Here is a 19595-nt window from a genome sequence, read left to right as displayed (position 1 = left end):
CTGGAACATATTTATGATAGCTAAGCATATTGCTATCAATTTAAGGAATGACAAAATAGATGCACTGAGTAATTTATGTATAATAAAACTTATTGTAAAGAATGTTTTGTTAATCAATAAAACAGATATGCCTGGGGGTCAAATTACGTCCTTCCAGATATAGTGTTCTAAAAGCCATTACTTCCTTAAAGAATGATTTCAGCTGGCCCCTTCTATATTTTGCATTATCATAGGTTCACATCAAATGCTTGCTGAAGATGCTCAAGTAATATTTCAGTATCTTCCTTAAGTTTTAGTATGTTCCTTAAGTTTACTTTCAACTTAAGGAAACCTACAACAATGTTAGCTTTGGAAAATGAAGGATATAATAGAAGATAAAACCAATGTTAAATAAAAATCCAGTACACCAAACCCTAATAAAACTGAGAGAAAAATAAAATTTAAGCTGGTGCTTTACAAACTGTTTAATTTCATGTTTGACCCAAATAACCAGATAATTGTCAAGCTACTTGTCAATGCTGAACTTGCAATAAAAAGGATACTACATTACATCTGTACAAATTCTGCACTTCACATAGTGACATTTTTTGCCCTGCCCTTTTCTCTTTCATATTAATAGAATTTCTCATCTTTAAAGTGCAATCATAATCACCACATATTTGTCACTATGGGGAGGGGAGAGAGGTTTCAATTAGGGAAAGAAAACTGATCTGCTAAAGAATATCACTATATACTTGATAATATAGACTCTAAATTCAATTATTAAAATGAGTTGTTTTTGAAACATTAAAAAAAAAGATTTTAACTTACCAATGTATTTTCTTCGAAATATTGTATTATAATAAGAGCAAGAAGTCAACATTTTATTCAAAAGAATTAATCATCATCAATCATGACCTCATACCTTGATGTGACAAGAAAAGAGTTTCTTTCAGTAGTTCCTTCCCCTTTGAGCGTTACTTCATGGGTCCAAAATTCGTTCTTTATAGATTTTTTCTATTAAAAAAAATGCACTTATTTTTAGGGTAGCAATATTCTACAAAGATCCACAACATTTGGGTTTAGTTTTATTAAACAAATGTCTAATTGCTTAGATCAATTTTCAGTAAAATCAATTTAATTAGGGAGACTATATTAAACAGTAGCCTTTTGGTGCCTTTTTCAGTATTTTATTTAAATCATTAATAATTCATTATTCCAACTAAGAAAACAAAAGATGCTAACCAAGAATAAAATTTATTTACTTTTACTTTCCCACTTACTTTTTGTCTTGCAGCTTCTCTTTATCATGACCAAGAAATGAAATAGCCATTGAGCACAAGTACTGGAGTAGAAAGACTAAGTGATAAACTGAATAATTAAGATATTTAAATAGTGAGAAGTCTGTATTTGGGTATAAGGCAAAACAAAATCTAGGGGGAGGTTGTTGGTTTGCTTTTGATTGTATGGTTTTCTCATCTTTGTTTTATTTTTATTTTTTTGAGGAACTTATCTTGCAGAACACTGAAAACCCACTGTCTTGTATTTCTGAAATCAAACTAAAAATGTGATTTTGTGATATATATTTAAAAATATAAATTTACTATGATTTTACTGAACAGAATTTTAATGACTGAAAATTTCATTCTTCAATATAACACATTCTTCAAACAGCTTACGGGAAAATAAAGCGGCAAATATAAGAAGAGCTAAGAACTGAATACAGAAAAAAATTAAAATGTATGGGACTAACCTTGGAATTTTCTAGTTTCTGGAAGAGAAAGGTCTCTCCATAAGGAAAGATGGAAGATGAATTCTCCTCATTTGAATCTTCTGTGGGAATTATAGGATGAGAATGGAAAAATGTGAATAATGTGAAACATTGAAAAAAATGTGTTTAATTATTTTAAAACAATATTACAGCTTAAGCTTTATTCTCTGAGAATCCAAAATTGTTTACATAATTCTTACCCCCAAATCAATTGTCCCCATGGTTTTCTTGATGTAACACTCACTGTATACACACACCCCTTGCATCACATGATGACATATTACTCACTATTTCTTAAAGTGTGACACGTCATAAATGTCCTTGCTAACCTCTAAGAATCACATTAATATAACCAAGCACATTTCCCTCAAACAATGGAAATTGCCATGGTGTCATTTATAACATTAATACCTAAATAAGAGAATTTTATTTACAGCAGAAAATTAATCTTAATTCCATCATAACTTTCAATAATTATTAAAAGTTCATTAACATAACTAGATGATATACCATTCAAATTACCAGAATCTATTTAATATAATCCCTCTAATTCCATAGCTACTAACATAAGTGTCAACAAATTATTTCAAGAGACTTTCCACCATCTTTGAATTACACCAATCTACAGGAAAGAATTCTCAACACTTGCGTTTTTTGATATGGCAAAAACAATTTTTAAAGATTCAGTAGCCAAGTGTTTTTGTCATCTTACTGTTGAGAAAAATGTTCCTGAACTTGTATAAGCTGAATTTTCAAAGAGAAAGAAAAGCCTCTGTCAATGATCAATTTACCAGAGTAATGTCAGCCCTTTACTGTTACCATAGCAAAATTACGTTCCATAAATCTATGTCCTGTAGCTCAGACGGTCAGAAACCACTTAATTCATTTAAATGCCTTCAGCTGTGGCTAATGATAAATGAAGCCTGTACAAAAAAGTCTTTTTATATGACCATGTGCAAATTTTCAGATGTCTGCATATATGTTACTGTCTTTTATTCACTCACCTTTAAAAGTGCCTGAAGTACTACGAGGCCTAACAGACAGTTGGGCCCATTATCCCTATTCTGCATGTGGGCTGCTTTGTTTGATCACAATTTAAACACATATAAGACTATCAAATGAGTGCTAACTGATCATCAGAGATGTGAAATGCTCAGACTCACTTTGCTGTGTCACAGATTTTCCAGTTGAGGTAGCAACATTTCTTCTCTCTCGATAATAGCTTAAAGCAAAGGGAAAAATAGATACATTAAAATAGATAAGTAAAAATAGGTAAGTTACTGTCCTGAGTAAAAGATGAATTATTGAGACATACGTTCTTTTGGGTTAAAAAAAAAAAGTTCAAAAATAAGTGTGATTTTAAATAAACAGAATGGCCAAATTCCATAAATGTGTTTTTCTAAATAGCATTAAAGGAAGAGATTTCAATGGATTTTGTAAGTATTTGCTTCTCATTTTTATAATTCACAAGAGCAAATAAACAACGCTAGTATGAACATAAAGCAATTTTAAAACTGCTATTCATACCCAACAGTGAAACAAATTTTCTAACTAGATTTCAGTATTTATGTAGTTTTGTGCTGTTGTTGTTTTTTGTCATTAGTTTTATAGTACTGAATAAAAAACTTGTTTGCCTCTATGAGCATAATATGAAAATACACAAGACTTTTCCTCAAAGGTCTTAAAATCTTGGGAGAGAGACATTACAGGTAATTTTATGAATATAACATAACAGTAATGGCAGAGGAAAACAATAGTACAAACAGAGGGTTATGGATACCTACTACTAAATGAAAGAGTTCTATCTAGTTTTCCAGCTAAATGTAAGGGCCTGAACAGTGTCCTGAAATACATAGCCACCCAAGTAACTAAAAACAAAAAAAACAGAAATCAATTAAATAGAATATGGACAAAATTTTAAAAATCATTGTAACCAAAAGCTGGTTCTTTAAAAGATCAATAAAATTGATACCTTTCAGGGAAGGAAAATAAAAGAGAAGACATAAATTGCCAATATCAGGAATGAAAGAGGGAACATTATTATAAATCCTATAAACATGAAAGGGACAATTACATATTATTAAGAAAAACTTTCTGTCAATAAGTTCAACAGCTTAGATAAAATGGGAAAATTCCCTAAGAGACACAAATTACCAAATATGACACAAAAATAAACAAAAAACTTTGATATCCCTAGATTGACTAGAGAAATTGAATTTAGCAATTAATCACTTACCCACAAAAAACTCCATGCCCAGATATTCTACCAATTAAGGAAAAAAATGACACCAATTCCACACAGAAAATAGGGAGAGTGGGAATACTTCCCAATTCATTCCTTAAGCCCAGTATTACTGATACCAAAACTAGTCAAAAACAAAACTATAGCTAATGTTGGATAAATATTCCTCGTGCACATGGATTCAAAATTAATTAACAAAATATTAGCAAATCAAATACAATATATAAAAATTATATTTTATGACCAAGTAAGATATACCTCAGGGAAGCAAAATTGGTTTAACATGGATAAATGTTAAGTCACCAAACTAAGAAAATAAGGGAGACAAATCACAAGCTCATGACAATAGATCCAGAAAAACACTTGATAAAATTCAACATCGATTCTTGACAAAGACTCTCAGCAAACTAGGAATGGAAGGAAACGTCTTCAACCTACTAAAGGTCATTTATGTAAAACCTATATTGTAATTCATGGTTAAAGACTGAATGGTTTCCCCTAAGACTGGGAATAAGGCAAAGAAGTCTGCTCTCACTACCTATGTTCACATTATTTCAGAGGTCCTGGTCAGTACAATAACACAAAAGAAAGAAATATGCATAAAAGCATGCAGATTGGAAAGGAAGTTACCTTATACTTAGAAGGTATCTAGTAAGTAGAAAATCCTACCAAAAAGCTTTTTAAAAAAAAGTAAATTGAGGGTAAGTGGGGAGGGAGGTGGTAGATGAGGGTAAAGGGGATCAGATATATGGTGATGGAAGAAGAACTGACTCTGGGTGGTGAACACAAAATGGGATTTATAGATGATGTAATATAGAATTGTATACCTGAAATCTATGTAACTTTACTAAAAATTGTCACCCCAATAAACTTTAATGTAAAAAAAAGGAAATCTAGCAAGGTCCCAGGATAAAGGATACTTTTAAAATTCAGTAATATTTCTAAATACTAGCAATGAACAATTGAAAAAATAGTTTGAAAATACAACTTTTACAATAAAATACAAAACCATGAAATACTAAGGGGTAAATTTATCAAAATATGGTCAAGATCTGCACACAGAAAACTATAAAACACTGCTGAGAAAACTTAAAGAAGACCTAAATAAATGGACAGATACAATACATTTATATAATTTTGAAGACTCAACATTAAGATGTCAGTTCTCTACATATTGATACATAGGTTCAGCATAATCCCAAACAAGAGTCCAGTGGGCCTTTTCATTAATAGAAATTGACAAAGCGACTCTATAATATGTACATAACTAACCTAGAATGGCGAGAATAAATTTTTAAAAGAACAGAGGCACAACACCTTATAAAAAGGGAGGGGGGGAGGCTGTGTGACTTGTACCAAGGATAAAATAGTTGCTTGAAAGATGTACAAAAAAATCATTAAACTGGGGAGAAGAAAAGAGGTACCTCTTCAGTAGCTGAAAGATACCTGTTCTTTCCTGCCTTGAGCACTAAGGAAGACCTTCCTGGAAGGATCAGCGGACACACCTATCATTCCCAGGGAAATGGCAGCTAGTTGGGCTTGCTCTCAGCTCGGAGGACTCCATGGCACTAGGGAGACCGCCAGGTGAAATGCAATAAAGGACTTGGCTTTTCCAGCCTAGTTCTGATCTGGCCTTTAAGAGAGGACTTAAAAAGTGACCCTGAGGTTGTTTCATTGTTCAGTATAGCCCCACTCAGCCCAGCTTTCCCAAGAAAAGGAGCAGCGGGAAATCAGGGAAGAAACCCAAGGCAAGAGCAAAAATAACCCATTTGACTAGAGACTCAATTGTGTCAGATAAACAGGAGGAAAGGGATGGTCAGGGGTGCTGTATAGGGAGAGAGAAACACAGGATTTCACTTCAAGAAAACACATCCAGCATCATATTCCTTTTAACAGTAGTATGAAATGTTTAATTAGTAAAGACATTATGTTAAAAGCACTGGCCACAAAGAAATATTTTTATTTGGTACATTAAGGAATGTACTAAAAATCATTAAAATGTTATTTGATTAGAGAGCATCGGGGATTACACAATCCACATCTTACTTTAAAAGTCATATTTTAACACTTTAAAAACACATAATTATTATTTGCAATTCTGGTGAGAACCATAAGTAAAAATTGACAGTGAAGTCTGAAAATAACTTACTTTCTTATTTTATGATCCAAGCACTACAAATGCATAGCTATCATTTACTGCTATAATCAAAGAAGAAAAAATAGGTTACAATGGGTAATCTGGTTATGATGCAGCTAGTATTAAGTTTTTACTACTACCGTGTTTCCCCTAAAATAAGACCTAGCTGGACAATCAGCTTTAATGCGTTTTTTGGAGCAAAAATTAATATAAGACCCAATCTTATTTTACTTTAAGACCTGGTATAATAAAATAGTATAATATAATACTGGGTCTTACATTAATTTTTGCTCCAAAAAACGCATTAGAGCTTATTGTGCAGCTAAGTCTTATTTTCGGGGAAACACGGTAATTTTAACATTATTTCATTTCTCATTTTCAAAGACTCATAGTCACAGTGGCATAAACCCTGAGAGGACACCCTACAAAAAAGGGCTCCTAGTGGTTAACTGGGCTTAAAAAATAAATGAAAAATCAGAGCCTAGTAGCCATTTCCACACAGTTCTATGAGTAAATCAAACTGCACTTCAGAGAGAAGCCTACACTAAACTGCATGCCTGCACTGTGTTCCTGCCTCCTGAGTCAGCCCTTATAAAGGCGGTCCTGGAATTGCATTTCAACCAATAGGACTGAGACTTTCCCCATCCAATCAGAGCTGTGCAGCTATATTCCCCCCCCTCAGCATCATCACTGACTAATCAGAACAGCTCCATTCTGAACAATCAAGACAGTGCCTTTTGGACCAATCAAACTGCAAGGATTTAGAGTCCTCATTTGCATGAGGACAGGCCAGTAAGGAAAAAGGGGTGGGGACTTCCCTCTATATAAAGTTCACTCAGGGAGTGTACTTTCCCTTTCCCATTTGTAGTCTCCAAATGGGAGACTACATTTCCCCAGCTGGAGCTGAAACATTAGGGAGTAGAGTGGATCGAAACAGGTGTAACAAACCAGATCAGACCAGAGCAGAGCTATCTAGCCAGAGAGGGGCTTTGCCTCAGGGCTGCCTCATTTCTACAGCGTGATGCTTCATAATTGAGCTGTAGCACTATTGAGCTGTTCCACAGCCATGCTTTTCTCACAGCCACGCTGTTATCACAATTGAGCTATCTGCACTGAATAAAGTTTCCTTCTTCACCACACCCCAAACTGGGGATTCCATTTCATGTTGAATTGGTGCCAATGACCATAGGTTGATAAAAGGAATAACAAGCCTTTTAACTTATAAAAAATCTAGTTTAAAACTTAAACCAAATATTTCTTATCTGAAGTTATCCTAGGGCTCCCAAAAGGATTCTGTTCTGGCACAGATATAATTTTAATGTGTGTACTCAAAGCAGACCCTTCTCAGTTTACTGTCGTTCAATTGTTTCAAATTAGTAAAATGTTTTAAAGCTAACATGGCATACAAAAATCAAGGCTCTTCTACATTCCTAAGAAATATTCAAGTTCTTATGCAGGCATATCTCATTTTACTGCACTTAGCTTTACTGTGCTTCACAGATGTTGCTTTTTTAAAAAAATTGAAGGCAAGACCCTCCACCAACAAAAGAATTTGACTCACTTTATTGGGGTGGTCTGGAACAGAACCCTCAATATCTCCGAGATATGTCTCTACATGCAAACAACATTTTAAAGAATATTTACTAAATGACTGGTTTAGAAGTGGGTTCTGGAGTTACATTTACTGGAATGAAATCCCAGTTCATTATCCATGGGATCTTGGGAAAATTAATCTAAGGCTCAGTTACCTGAATTACCTCATAAGAAAATGGATGAATATTATCTACTTCACAGGGCTATTGTGACAATTAGATAACTCATGGAAAATTATAAACCAAACTAGCACCTACGTGCTTACTAAATGACATTATTACTACTAATTTCCCAGTAAATACTAGAAACTACTAGTGGCACCAGGGATGCCAAGCTAGACCAATAGATCAGGGCCTCTGTCCTCAAAGAGTAGATGCTCTAATTAGAGGTACTTAAATTAACAGTCTTGTAGTTGCCATGTCTTCTCTTGCAAATATAACCAAGATCTAGCACTGTAATTACCAAAGGTGCCTAATAGCAAGAGAACCAGTATCAGGAATAAAGTAGATCCAGGGGGGAAGGAGCATCTGGCAGAAATGCCAGCCTCTACCAGTGTAAGAAATCTGTAGTAGCTTTTAGTGCCTCGGCAGTAACAGTCAAACTTGAACAGCCTCATGACTCTGGGCAGAGAGACAAGTGTTAGCTTTTAGTGAAAAAAGAAATATACCACCACGACCCTAGAGAAAAACCACAATTATTTTAGGTGTAACTTCGAGACACAGATAAAAGCTCTCTCTACTGTAAGTCTGCTCCTCTCAGACTCTACAGTTACCTCAGCCCACCAATGACCCGACACACTGTGAGAGCCCCTCTTTAGAGTCACTGTCTCTTAGGGACCTGGTTTCACACTCTATTGTTACCATCTTTTCACATCTATCTTCTACACCACACTTCAAGCCCCTTTATTCTTTGCTACTGTTTTTTTTGTTTGTTTTGTTTTGTTTTTTAAAGAAAGAAATAAAAGAAACAATAGGCCTAAAATGGAGTCACCAGTGCTAAGCACCACATCACCAAATCAAGACTTAATACTTAACCCAACTGCAATTTCAACCTTTAAGCAGTCAATGTCGAGTTATCTGGTCAACACTAGTAAGGTAATCTGCAGGAGAGACCCATGCCTTCCCTGCCCAAGGAAAGTGACCTTGCCTGAAACAATCCATTCTTTGCTAGAATATTTTCCTTGTCCCACCTCCATCTGCCTATAAAAGTCTTCCATTTTGTGCAACATCTTGGAGCTCCTTTCTATTTGCTAAATGGAATGCTGCCCAATTCATGAATCATCGAATAAATCAAATACATGTTCAGATTTACTCAGTTGAATTTTGTTTTAATATATACTACCTTTCACACCTAGCACAGTAACCAGTACCAACTAGGTACTCGCTAGATGTGTCTTGAATTATTAATTCATGCCAAGCATTGTGCCAGGCAGTGGAGGTGCAAACGCTGGAAACATGGCCCCCGCCAAAGAACAAATAATTTAGTGGGGAGACAGAGTCAGCTATTCAAATATGAGAACTGTACTTATGGAAGAATGTAATACCAGGTGTGGAGGGGAGGTATGGGAAGGAATATCCACACAGAATTAAGGGAAGGGATGCTCCCCCCAATTAAATGAGAGAAAGCTAAAGAGCGCCAGGCAGCTTTACTTTGGAAACAGACTCTGGGAAAATGTGTAAAAGAGAAGTGGCATAACAAAAAATGTTTTAAGAGAAGAAAGAAAAGATTGGTTGAATAGGTAATTTAAGAGAAGTCGAATTTAGAAAGAAACATTGAAATACAATCATTAAAAATAACTAAATTCCCCCAAATTGAGTACTTACAGCTTATCATAAAAGTTCTTACCTCCCTGTAATTCCTTTTGTTGATCCTGGAATCTCTGGTACAGGCCGATGTCTTAGCAGAAAAGATCGAGATGGCCTTGAAACCAATTTGCTACGACTTCTCATAGGTGTTAAAAACGGTGATGATGGAACATACAAATCATTTACAACCATTTCTCCTTGAAATTTAAAGAATGGGGATGGTGGTGATCTTTCTAATAAACCATTAGTTCCATTTCCGGAATTTGCTTCTGATACTGAACCTCCAAGAGAAGAAAGGCATACAGGGTCTGCATTAGGAAGCTTGCTCACATTTTCTGAGATCAAATCAACTTTTTCTGTTTGTTCTTCAATTGTACAACCCACAGTCTTCTTTGTAATCAAAGATTCTATTTTAATATTTTCTCTACCAAGGAGAGAACTTGGTAAATTCAGGTGTGGATTTTCTTCTGGAATGGGAAAGTTATGTTCGGGAAGAGATAGCTTATCATCTGACTTAAGAGACTGGCTATTTTCCACATTAACGTCATTTTGATCAAGATTTTTGGTAACAGTCTCCAACTGCACTGGGCTGGGAGTCTGAACACGACATGAATTCGAAAGTTCTATGCAGGTATCCTGATCAGAAGATGGAGCATGGTGATCCTTTGAAGTCTCAGCATTCTTCTTTGCTTTATGAATATTTGCATATATTGGGATATCTTGCAGTTTTGACAAGACTTTCTGTAACTGTTTAATTATCCTCCTCCGGTGTCCTGTAGGTGATATTCCAATTTTGTGTAGGACGCTGTCATTTATTGTTGCACAATCCTTCACAGTATTAAAACCAAACTCACGGAAGTGTAAGAGATACTGTTCCAAATTAATGCTCATTAGGAAATCTCTGATGTCAACATTTACTTCACTGACTGAGGACATAATGGTGGCTTCATTACTAAGCTGAGTACAATGAGATACACACACAGGAGGATACGCTTCTGTATTGGTTTTTCCTCTCTCGCTTGCAACAGAAAAATGTCTCAAAATGTTATTTTCTCCATAGTGAATGCTATATGTGCTTCAGCCTGGAAAAAAAAAGGAAAATTAATTTATTAGGACATTTTAGTTATTAAAACCTAGTTTTACATTATAAACTCTCTCTGAAGAAACACAATAGAAATAAAGATAACTACTTTCGCTCACTCAGTTTGGAATCTTAGTGCATTACTCGGCATGCCCTAGAAAGTCAATTCCTGAGTATGAAGGTACTGGACAGAAATGTTATGGTAGTATCAAATGATTTCCAGAAAGGTAAAATATGACTTTCACACAGATATAAAATAAACATGTGTCAAAAATGTTATTCAACTCATTAATGAAGGAACCAGTAAGGTGGTAAGACTAGTTCCAAAAAGAACTAGCTTATATAGGAATTAGCCTGTTTTGTAGAATAGGCTCAGACAGTCCCTCAAAAGGCTTGGTTGTTGTTAATTCTCAAATACATTAAATAACAGGAAATAAGTTAATATGAAAGTAAAAGTTTAAAGGTCACATTTCCCTTTATACAGTGCAAATTCATATAGGTTCATTTTTCTCCCAAACAACATCATTAAATTATTTTAAAAGTCGATTTATCAAGGTACTGTTTTTATGGCTGTGTTCAATCTGTGAAAATGTATGATATGTGCAATTTTCTGTATCTTATGTTTCAATAAAAATAAAAAAAAGTACACATTACGCCTCACACCCACGTACTGAATAAAATGAGACACACCCAAACAAGGTAAATTTATCTGAACAAGCGTTGATGCAGTATTTCTGGATATTACCTCTCAAAATAGCTCTTCAAAAGGCACCTCTCACAAGCTGCCATGTCTTACACACCAATGATCCAGAAACTATTGCTTCAACTATTTAAAATATCAGCAAATATTGACAAACAGCTATAGGATAAGAGGGAAAGCACATATCATATTCAGGTAGCACTGCAGGAGCAGAGAAATAAAAACACAGAGCCGAGATGAAAGGCAGGAAATGCCTTTGTCAATAAGGTATCCCTCTATCATGACGAAATGCCAGGAAAAAAAAAAAAGTATAAAGTTAAACCTCAATACTACATACAAACCTAAGTCTCAGATATACCATTCTAGTTCTTTACAATTATTTTGTAAATAAACACATTAGCTAATTTTTTGGCACATCACAAAATGGAAATAATTATCTCAAATTGATTGGCACCTTGGACTTTCTGTCCTCCTGAACTGTGAGAAAATAAATGTCTGGTTTCTTAAGCCAGGGGCTCTGTGGTATTTTGTTGCAGCAGCCCAAAATGACTAACACACTCCTCCAGACTCACTGCACCTCGCCCCAGTTCAGACCTACATTATATCTCTTGCCTGGATTACTGCAACACTCTGAACAAATCCCTCAGTCCAGTTTCCATGTGTTGGTGAATTACTGAAAATCCAAATTTGCCATGTCATGCCACATCCTCCAGGGTCTAAGCTCCTTATGGTGCCATAAACACAGTCTGGTCTTGGTCTAACAATAATAAGAGCAGCTACTACTGATGTAAACAGCAATTATGTGCCAGACATCATACCTCATGTATATTTCCTGCAAGGTAAGTAAGTGTTCCTAGTACGTACTAACTCCAGGCTCAAGTTTAATCCCTGCCAAACTGTCTACCAGAATCCTTCACTCACTTTAGCTCTTTGTTAACTATTGTTCCCAAGGCAACAAACCATTTCATACCTTTTGTGTATACTGTACTGCTTGCAAATCTACACATTTTGCAAAGTCCTAAGCACTATTTAAAAGGAGGACATGTATGACCTTCTCTGTGAAGGCTTCCCACTGACCTTAAACAGAATCACTCCTTTCTTAATATAGAACTAGGATCCTTGAAATTTGCCAAGTGCTTAGGACAATGTTTCTGAGAGGGAAGTTCATAGGGATGGTTGAAGGGGTTGAGAAGCCCATTGTGTTAGTTTTTTGGTGTGCACGTGTGTTTACACAAATACACAAAGCTCTTTCCTGCCCTTGGAGTGTACACATACACTTCCTGCGTGCTGGCTCAAGGATGGAAACACCACGTTGTACCCAAAACCACTGCTGTCAGTCAACATGCTGAATATGGCTAGTGAACCTGATTCCTTTTCGTGACCCAGAAGAGGCTCCCTCCTACAGGCCCTACAATACTCTCTGTACTTTAATATCAGCTCCATCTTCCAATCGCCTGACTTTAACTGTCTTACCACCCAAGGGTATGCACAGATCCACTTCTTTAGAGGCTTCTAGCCCATATGCACATCATCAGAGGCAAAGTGATGGACGCACCTAACTCTACGTCTATTATATTCAAACTTCTCAATATGAAATCGAAGCCCTGCCCAGTCTGACCTCCACTTGGGCAAAAGGGAGCACATGACGTGCTCTAGGTCAGCGGCTCTGCAGGTTCTGGTCTGCGGATCTGCTGTACAGTAACAAGTGCTGTAACAGGCCCAGGTCTCTGTATTTGTAACCCATTTCAAAGATGACTGGGATGTGCAACGAATTTTGGTAACTACAGTTGTAAATTGCTCACGCTCCAGTGCGCTTTGTACCATCTTCCCTGGGCCTAACTCCATCACGCTCCTCCCCTAGGATGGAGGGCCCCTCCTACCCAACACGTTGTCCACAAGTCTAGAGTCAGACTCAAATCCCACCTCCTCCACTTTCTAGCAGGGTAAACATAGGCACATGTCTGTATGTCCGTTTCCTTAACCATACAATGGAAATACTCAACGGTACCTCAGCTCTGGTGAGGATTAAAAGACATAATCTACTGTGAGTGTTGAAATAGTACTTTAGTATATGGTAAGTGCTTAGTAAACATTCACTTCCAATATTATTTCTTTTCATCACTACAGTCACTCTTTCCACATTCTTTGAAGTCTAACTTAAATGTATTTTCTTCACAAAGTCTACTGAACAAGAAATAAACTGTCTTCTTTATATCCCTATAGCATTTACTTCTCAGAGCATTAAATTCTGTCCTATTCTATTCATTCAGTAACTCACAGAAGTGGGACAGTACAGTGAAAAAGCCAAACTCTGGGGGCTGGACAACCTGGGTCTAGTCCCAGTTCCTCCATTTATTAGTTTTGTGCGCTTGACTAGTACTTAACCTCTCTGTGCCTCAGTTTCCTCATCAGGAAAATGGGAGTAATAATGGCACCTATGGTTTTGTGAGCCTGGACAAGTATTTAACCACTCGGTACCTCAGATTCATCAGCAACGTAGGAGTAATAATATTACCTACTTCATAGGGCTGCTGTAAAGGACTTAGAACACCAACTACACACGACAAACGTTAAATAACTTCGCCATTATAATTATTTTTATTATCCCATAATAAACTAATAACTCTGCCAAGAAGATGACCATATAAACTGCCCAATAAATTCTGATTTGTTTATAAATGATCTGTTCATAGTATATGACATCTATGTAGTACATGTTTAGAGAATGTACAAATAGATGGCATGACATATGTGGTTGTGCATTTGCCTATCCCATCCTGACTCACTTCCAAGAGAAAAGTTAAGGAAAAGGGAGGAACATTTAGGAGTGTCTGCTACATGCCTGGCTATGCCTGGCTTGTGATACCACTTAATAAACATTATCTTACCATCTTCCTGAGCATGGCCTTGAAACTACATCCTGAACCAACTATTTCTGACCACCTGTCCTGGTCATATCCTAGTTCAAGCTATTATCTTGTCTATCTTAGATCATAACCATAGCCTCCCGGCTGAAAGCTCTGATTCTGTCCTGGCCTCCTACCCGCCACATATTCTCAATACAACAGCCAGATGATTCATTTCATAATAGAAGTCATAGCAAACCACTTCCTGCAACTTCCCAACTTCATCTTCCTGACTTTCCCTCTCCATCACTCAATTGCCACCAAGTTGGCCTCAGTCCTATTCCCACCTCATGACCTTCTCACCATTCCATCTCTTTCAAATCTGCTTCCTCAACATATACCCGTGACTCGTGGCTCACTCCATCACTTTAGGTCTCTGCTCAAATGTGCCCTTTTGGGGAGGCCTTCCCTAATCCTCCTATGCATGTAAGCATACCTTGTACCTCACTACTCCTTACCTGTGTTTTATCTATCTTCATGGCATTTGTTACCATTGGTTCCAAGAGGGCAGGGATCCTGTCTACTGTCCAACACTCTAGCCCTTGAGTTTGAACACTGCCAGGCACGTAGCATGTGCTCAACAAATGTTTGCTGAACGACTTCTTCCCACTCTGAGATGACTTAACATGAAAAGTGGAAAGTATACTTTTAAAATTTTCTCTATCTAGGTCACCACACTTATAAGATGTAGAGATAGGATTCAAGTACAGATTTCTCCAATCCATGTAACCATGAAAAGAGATCAAATCAGGGGTTAGGCATTGCCAGGAGGGCAGCTGGAAACATTACAAACCACCTATGGACTTTTTATTTAAAAACTCGGGTTGGGACAGGTTTCCTCCGCTAATGCCTCAAGTAAGGAAAACCACCCCAGCGATCCCCTCCCCACCCCCATTCCCAACTCATTACCAGTGGAGTTTCCCATAGTTGAACTAGAAGGAAACAAAATAACTGAAAACCATGGGTCACTTCATTAAAACTTCTAAGGTCATCAATTCTCCAGTGCTGAAAACTTCTGAAATCACTATGCTTTACTCCAGTATCTTACAGGAAGGAAAAATTGGCACAGGACAATCAAATTCAGTCACAAATTTAATCCATTTGATTTTTAAAAACACACCATTTTAAAATCAAAAACATAGCCTCAGAGCATTTAGAAACTGCAAATGTGTCAAAATGGTAAGTTTAACCATCACAGGAACACAGGACTGAAAGGAACCTCAGAAAACACCATCTCCGAGGGGGAAATCCAGAAATGTGTGAGAAAATGCTTTTGCTGATCATAATGATCGAGTAGCACCAGTAGATAGGAAAGGTGATTTATGACATCCTACGGGCACAATTTTTACTACTTCAGGTCTCTACAATGAACCACTCCCACAAAGTGCCTGGCAAAATAGACTAACAGAAATGCCCCTGCCTTTAAGTTGTAAACTTCTTGTGGAAAAAGAGCTAAGCCCTTAAAAAATTAGAGGGCTCCATATGGATAACCTGCTGAACCAGTTAGTTCAAGCTACAGAGCTTAATGGAATCCCACCTTTGCTTCACTACAGAATACAGTCACAAGAAATGGGTATTATGGCATTTGCATATCAAGCAAACTCATTAATATACCAAGATATTAACTCTAAGTATTCATAAAGACAACACGTTCTACTTTGTTCCCCATAACCAAGCAGAAGAGGAAGTGGTTTTGAAAAAATACACTTGTCAAATTATTCCATCCCATAGTAGAGCTGATTGCAAAAAGTCAAAGGTCAATGATCCTAACTTTCTGTTCTGGCCTGAGTGCTAGGCCCCCAGAACACTGTAAAATTGGTCATTTAGCATCCCTCTCCTTTACCATTCACTCACCTACATTAATTAGCTTCGGACAACACCACCCCCATTAAACCCCTTACAGGAAGCCCAGTTTCCTCAGTCAGGTCATCACACTTAACTGTGGTCATCCACAGACTCTGACTTTCACTGCCATCTTCTCTATCTTGACCACCACTCCTTTCCATCCATCAAAACACAGCCATCCTCCTTCATTATCCCTCAGTCTTATATTGCTAATAATAATAATAGCCAACATGTATGGAGTGTTAACAAACCACCTGTGTAGGGATCTCATGTAATCCTCACAGCTGCCTTGGGAGGAAAGTTTCACGCCCAAAGCCACACAGCAGATAACCAGTGGAGCCAGAATTCTAAGAGTTGGATTCTACCACCTGTGCAATTAACTGTGCTGCCTAACATACAATTTATTTAACAGCAGAGGTGTGTAAAGGACTCTATATTTTCTCTCTCCTTTGACTGTCTAGTTATGGACTTACACTCACTAGAGAAATGCTGCTTAAATACATCATGCCTTGTAAGCCCAAGTTTTATACACCTTTTCAATTTGATTGTGGACATATGTGTCCATGTAAGTGGTTAAATATGGAAGCCTACATTCATTTACATTTAATTGCTTGAGATTTAAGAGCAATCACAAATTAAGGGAGAACATCCTTGAAACAACTGTACAAAAAAAAAACACTGTAATATAGAGTTTAGTTTATTAAAACTTATTTTGCATCTTTCATTGCAGAAAGGTAGCTAATGCACTATGTAGGACAACGGATATAGTACATTCAGCAGTATGAAGCCAAAATGAAATCATCGAACGTGACCAAAGCATTCCCTGCTCACCAGAGCAGTCAGTGGTGATGGGATGAAAAAACAAAACTGCTTGACTAGAACAGAAGTATTGTTCCAAAATGTACTTAACCATGGTCTTAAAGGTTCAACTTTAAATGTGATACAAAAGGAGATAGGGAGGGAAGCAACCCAAGTGTACATGGACATATGAATGGATAAACAAAAAATGCCTCACCATACACACACAACTGAAGCAGCCTTAAAAAGGAAGGAAACTCTGCAGTACACTACCGAGATGGATGAACCTTCAGGACATAACTAAACCAGCCTAAAAAACAAATACTGTATGACTCCATTTATATGAGGTATATAAAGTTGTCAAATTCATAAAATTGGAAAGTAGAATGGTGGTTACCAGGGGTTGGGGGCAGAGGTGCAGTTGATGAATGGATACAGAGTTTAGGTCTGCAAGATGAAAAAGTTCTGGAGATCTGCTTCACAACAATGTAAACATATACTAAAGTCTACTGAACTGTACACTTATAAATAGCTAAGATGGTGAATTAAATGCTATGTTTGTCTGTGTATATTTTTTAAACCACAATAAGAAGGACGTATGGAGATGGACTAGAAGATTTGGGCTAGCTTCTCAGCTTTTATTAAAACAGAACTCCCTATATCTACCTTGACATTTTTCTCTCCTTTGGGGGCCAAGTCGAGTCTTCCAAGTATGTACCACGACACCCATGAACCCTCCCCACCTATTCCATCCCTCCTTAATTCCTCATGAATTCTCCCCAGCAGTGGTGTTGGGAGCACAGTGCTATGGAGTCGGCTGCCTGGATTCCAATCCGGCCTTCCCCATTTGTTGACCTTGTACCTTGATTACATTACTTAACTTCCCTGAAGCTTAGTTTTCTCCTCTGTAAAATGAGGATAATGTACCTCAAATATGACAGGATTTCTGTTAAGATTAAACAAGTAAAATATATAAGGTATACATAACAGTACCTGACATGAATTATAAATGTACAATGCATGTTGGCTATTAATATTCATTCATGTTGTATACAATATATTGCACTTGGTCATATTTGTACTAGATTATTGAACTTGGTTTGACTGGTATTCCGCCTGCCTAGTACAATTACATTCCTTTAAATTAGCACTGTAAATTATTCTTCTAAGAAACCTACAAATCATTTAATACTGCAGTAAACATAGTTTATTAAGTTAGTAAAATATACCGAGGGTGCCAAAAAAAACATGTTGTCAACGTTGGTCAACGTTGCTTAAGCACTGCGCCATAATCAGAAGTGTCTGGACGCTGATGGTAACCACTTTGAGCACCTCTTGTAATTGCAGAAGTCAAACGTGACTTGTATTCATCCTTTGTTATCGGTATATATTGAGTATTACAATTTTAATACAGTTTTCCTCTCTTAAAATGTGTCTACATTTTTTTGGCACCCTCTGTAGATGTGGTCAGTGAGAATGATGATATTACCTAAAGACTTTAGACTCGGGACACAGAGCACAGTGATTATCAGTGATCCCAGCTCCGCTGTGTGCTAGCTACATGACCTCAGGAAACATCCTTTATTTTTCTGAGCCTCAATGTTGGCATGTGTAAGCAGTGATCGCAATACACAGGACTGTTTTAAAGATGAAATGAGTAAATATGCATAAAGATCTTAGAACAGTCCTTGCAAGCAATAAGCACTGAAATAGTTGTCTGCTAAGTGGAGAATAACTGAGGTTTGAAATAGCCAGGCTGTGGGCAAATGGATCTGTGGCTTGGATCAAGGAGAAAGGATTGCTCTATGATGTGATTATTATATTTACTCTGCAATCTGAAATATACAACTCGGTTAAAAATGTACAACTTAATATCCATCTCCACATCTGATGTAAGGCCAAAAGTGATAATCCCTTTACTTATTATGAGAAGTTCTTAGTAGCCTATGTAGTACATAGGTTTAGGTGTTTTAGATAGTATCGCAATAGTTAAGTGGCTGATAATCTCCTCAGCTTCAGTTAGTCTTTTCTCTTTCAAGCTGCCCACCTAGATTTTAAGTTAATTGGTTAATGTGTGAGGCTTCTTTTCGATTCTAATTCAGAGGTCTTTAGAGTAGAGCCATAAGTACTGGGCAACCAGAGAGATTTCATTTTCCCGAGTCCCTACAAGAGCCAAAGTGTGGGTAACGAAAAGGAGTAAGTGGCAGTCTGCATCACTGTGGAGGACACCCCCCTGCACGGACACCTGGACAGCTCCTTCTGCCCAGTGCCAGCCCCCTCCTACCTCTCTCCATAGTCTAGCCACATCTACCTGAAGAAAGGAGAATCAGACCCCTAAGAACTCTTGATATGAACACAGACACATATTCTTCAGGATTCTGTTCCATTTCATGCTGCACTGAACATAACTTTAATGTCTAATTTACTCAGATCAAAACTAGCATATTATACTTCAACAAAAAGATTTAAAAATGTATAGTTATGATATGTGCACTTTCTTATATATACCTTATATTTAATTTTTTTTTAGTTTAGTACAAATGTGTACGCCACCATTTCTCTGAATTTGAGCTGAATTTTTAGACTAACAACCAGATGTTTCAAAATAGCCTACTGCGAACCGTTTCCTCTCTTTGCATTTATAAATAGCACTCTGACCTCTTTTCCAACTGAATTTGAGGGCTTATTCCTAGTGGTTCTGTAATTGTCAAAGTCTCTTTTTCTTAGGAAAAGGGGTA

The 19595-nt window shown here is 36.9% G+C and overlaps 1 protein-coding gene across 2 annotated transcripts in view; it reads right to left on the bottom strand.

Moving 5' to 3' along the window:
- Positions 1–19595, bottom strand: part of ARAP2 (ArfGAP with RhoGAP domain, ankyrin repeat and PH domain 2) — a 186826-nt gene that overhangs the window by 163274 nt on the left and 3957 nt on the right. For both annotated transcript variants that reach the window (XM_088792544.1, XM_088792541.1), the window contains exons 2-5: positions 9568–10609; positions 2914–2972; positions 1733–1812; positions 905–996 (exon numbers count right to left, since the gene is read on the bottom strand). In XM_088792544.1, the coding sequence (XP_088648670.1) occupies positions 905–996; positions 1733–1812; positions 2914–2972; positions 9568–10463 (1127 nt within the window). In that variant the 5' untranslated portion in view covers positions 10464–10609. The remainder of the gene's footprint in view (positions 1–904; positions 997–1732; positions 1813–2913; positions 2973–9567; positions 10610–19595) is intronic.

Source organism: Rhinolophus sinicus, chromosome 1 (assembly GCF_057876585.1).
Source record: "Rhinolophus sinicus isolate RSI-liver-muscle chromosome 1, RSI-T2T, whole genome shotgun sequence".
Taxonomy (NCBI): Eukaryota; Metazoa; Chordata; class Mammalia; order Chiroptera; family Rhinolophidae; genus Rhinolophus; species Rhinolophus sinicus.
The sequence above is the reverse complement of the archived record's forward strand: the minus strand, read 5'-3'. Positions and strand labels throughout refer to the sequence as shown.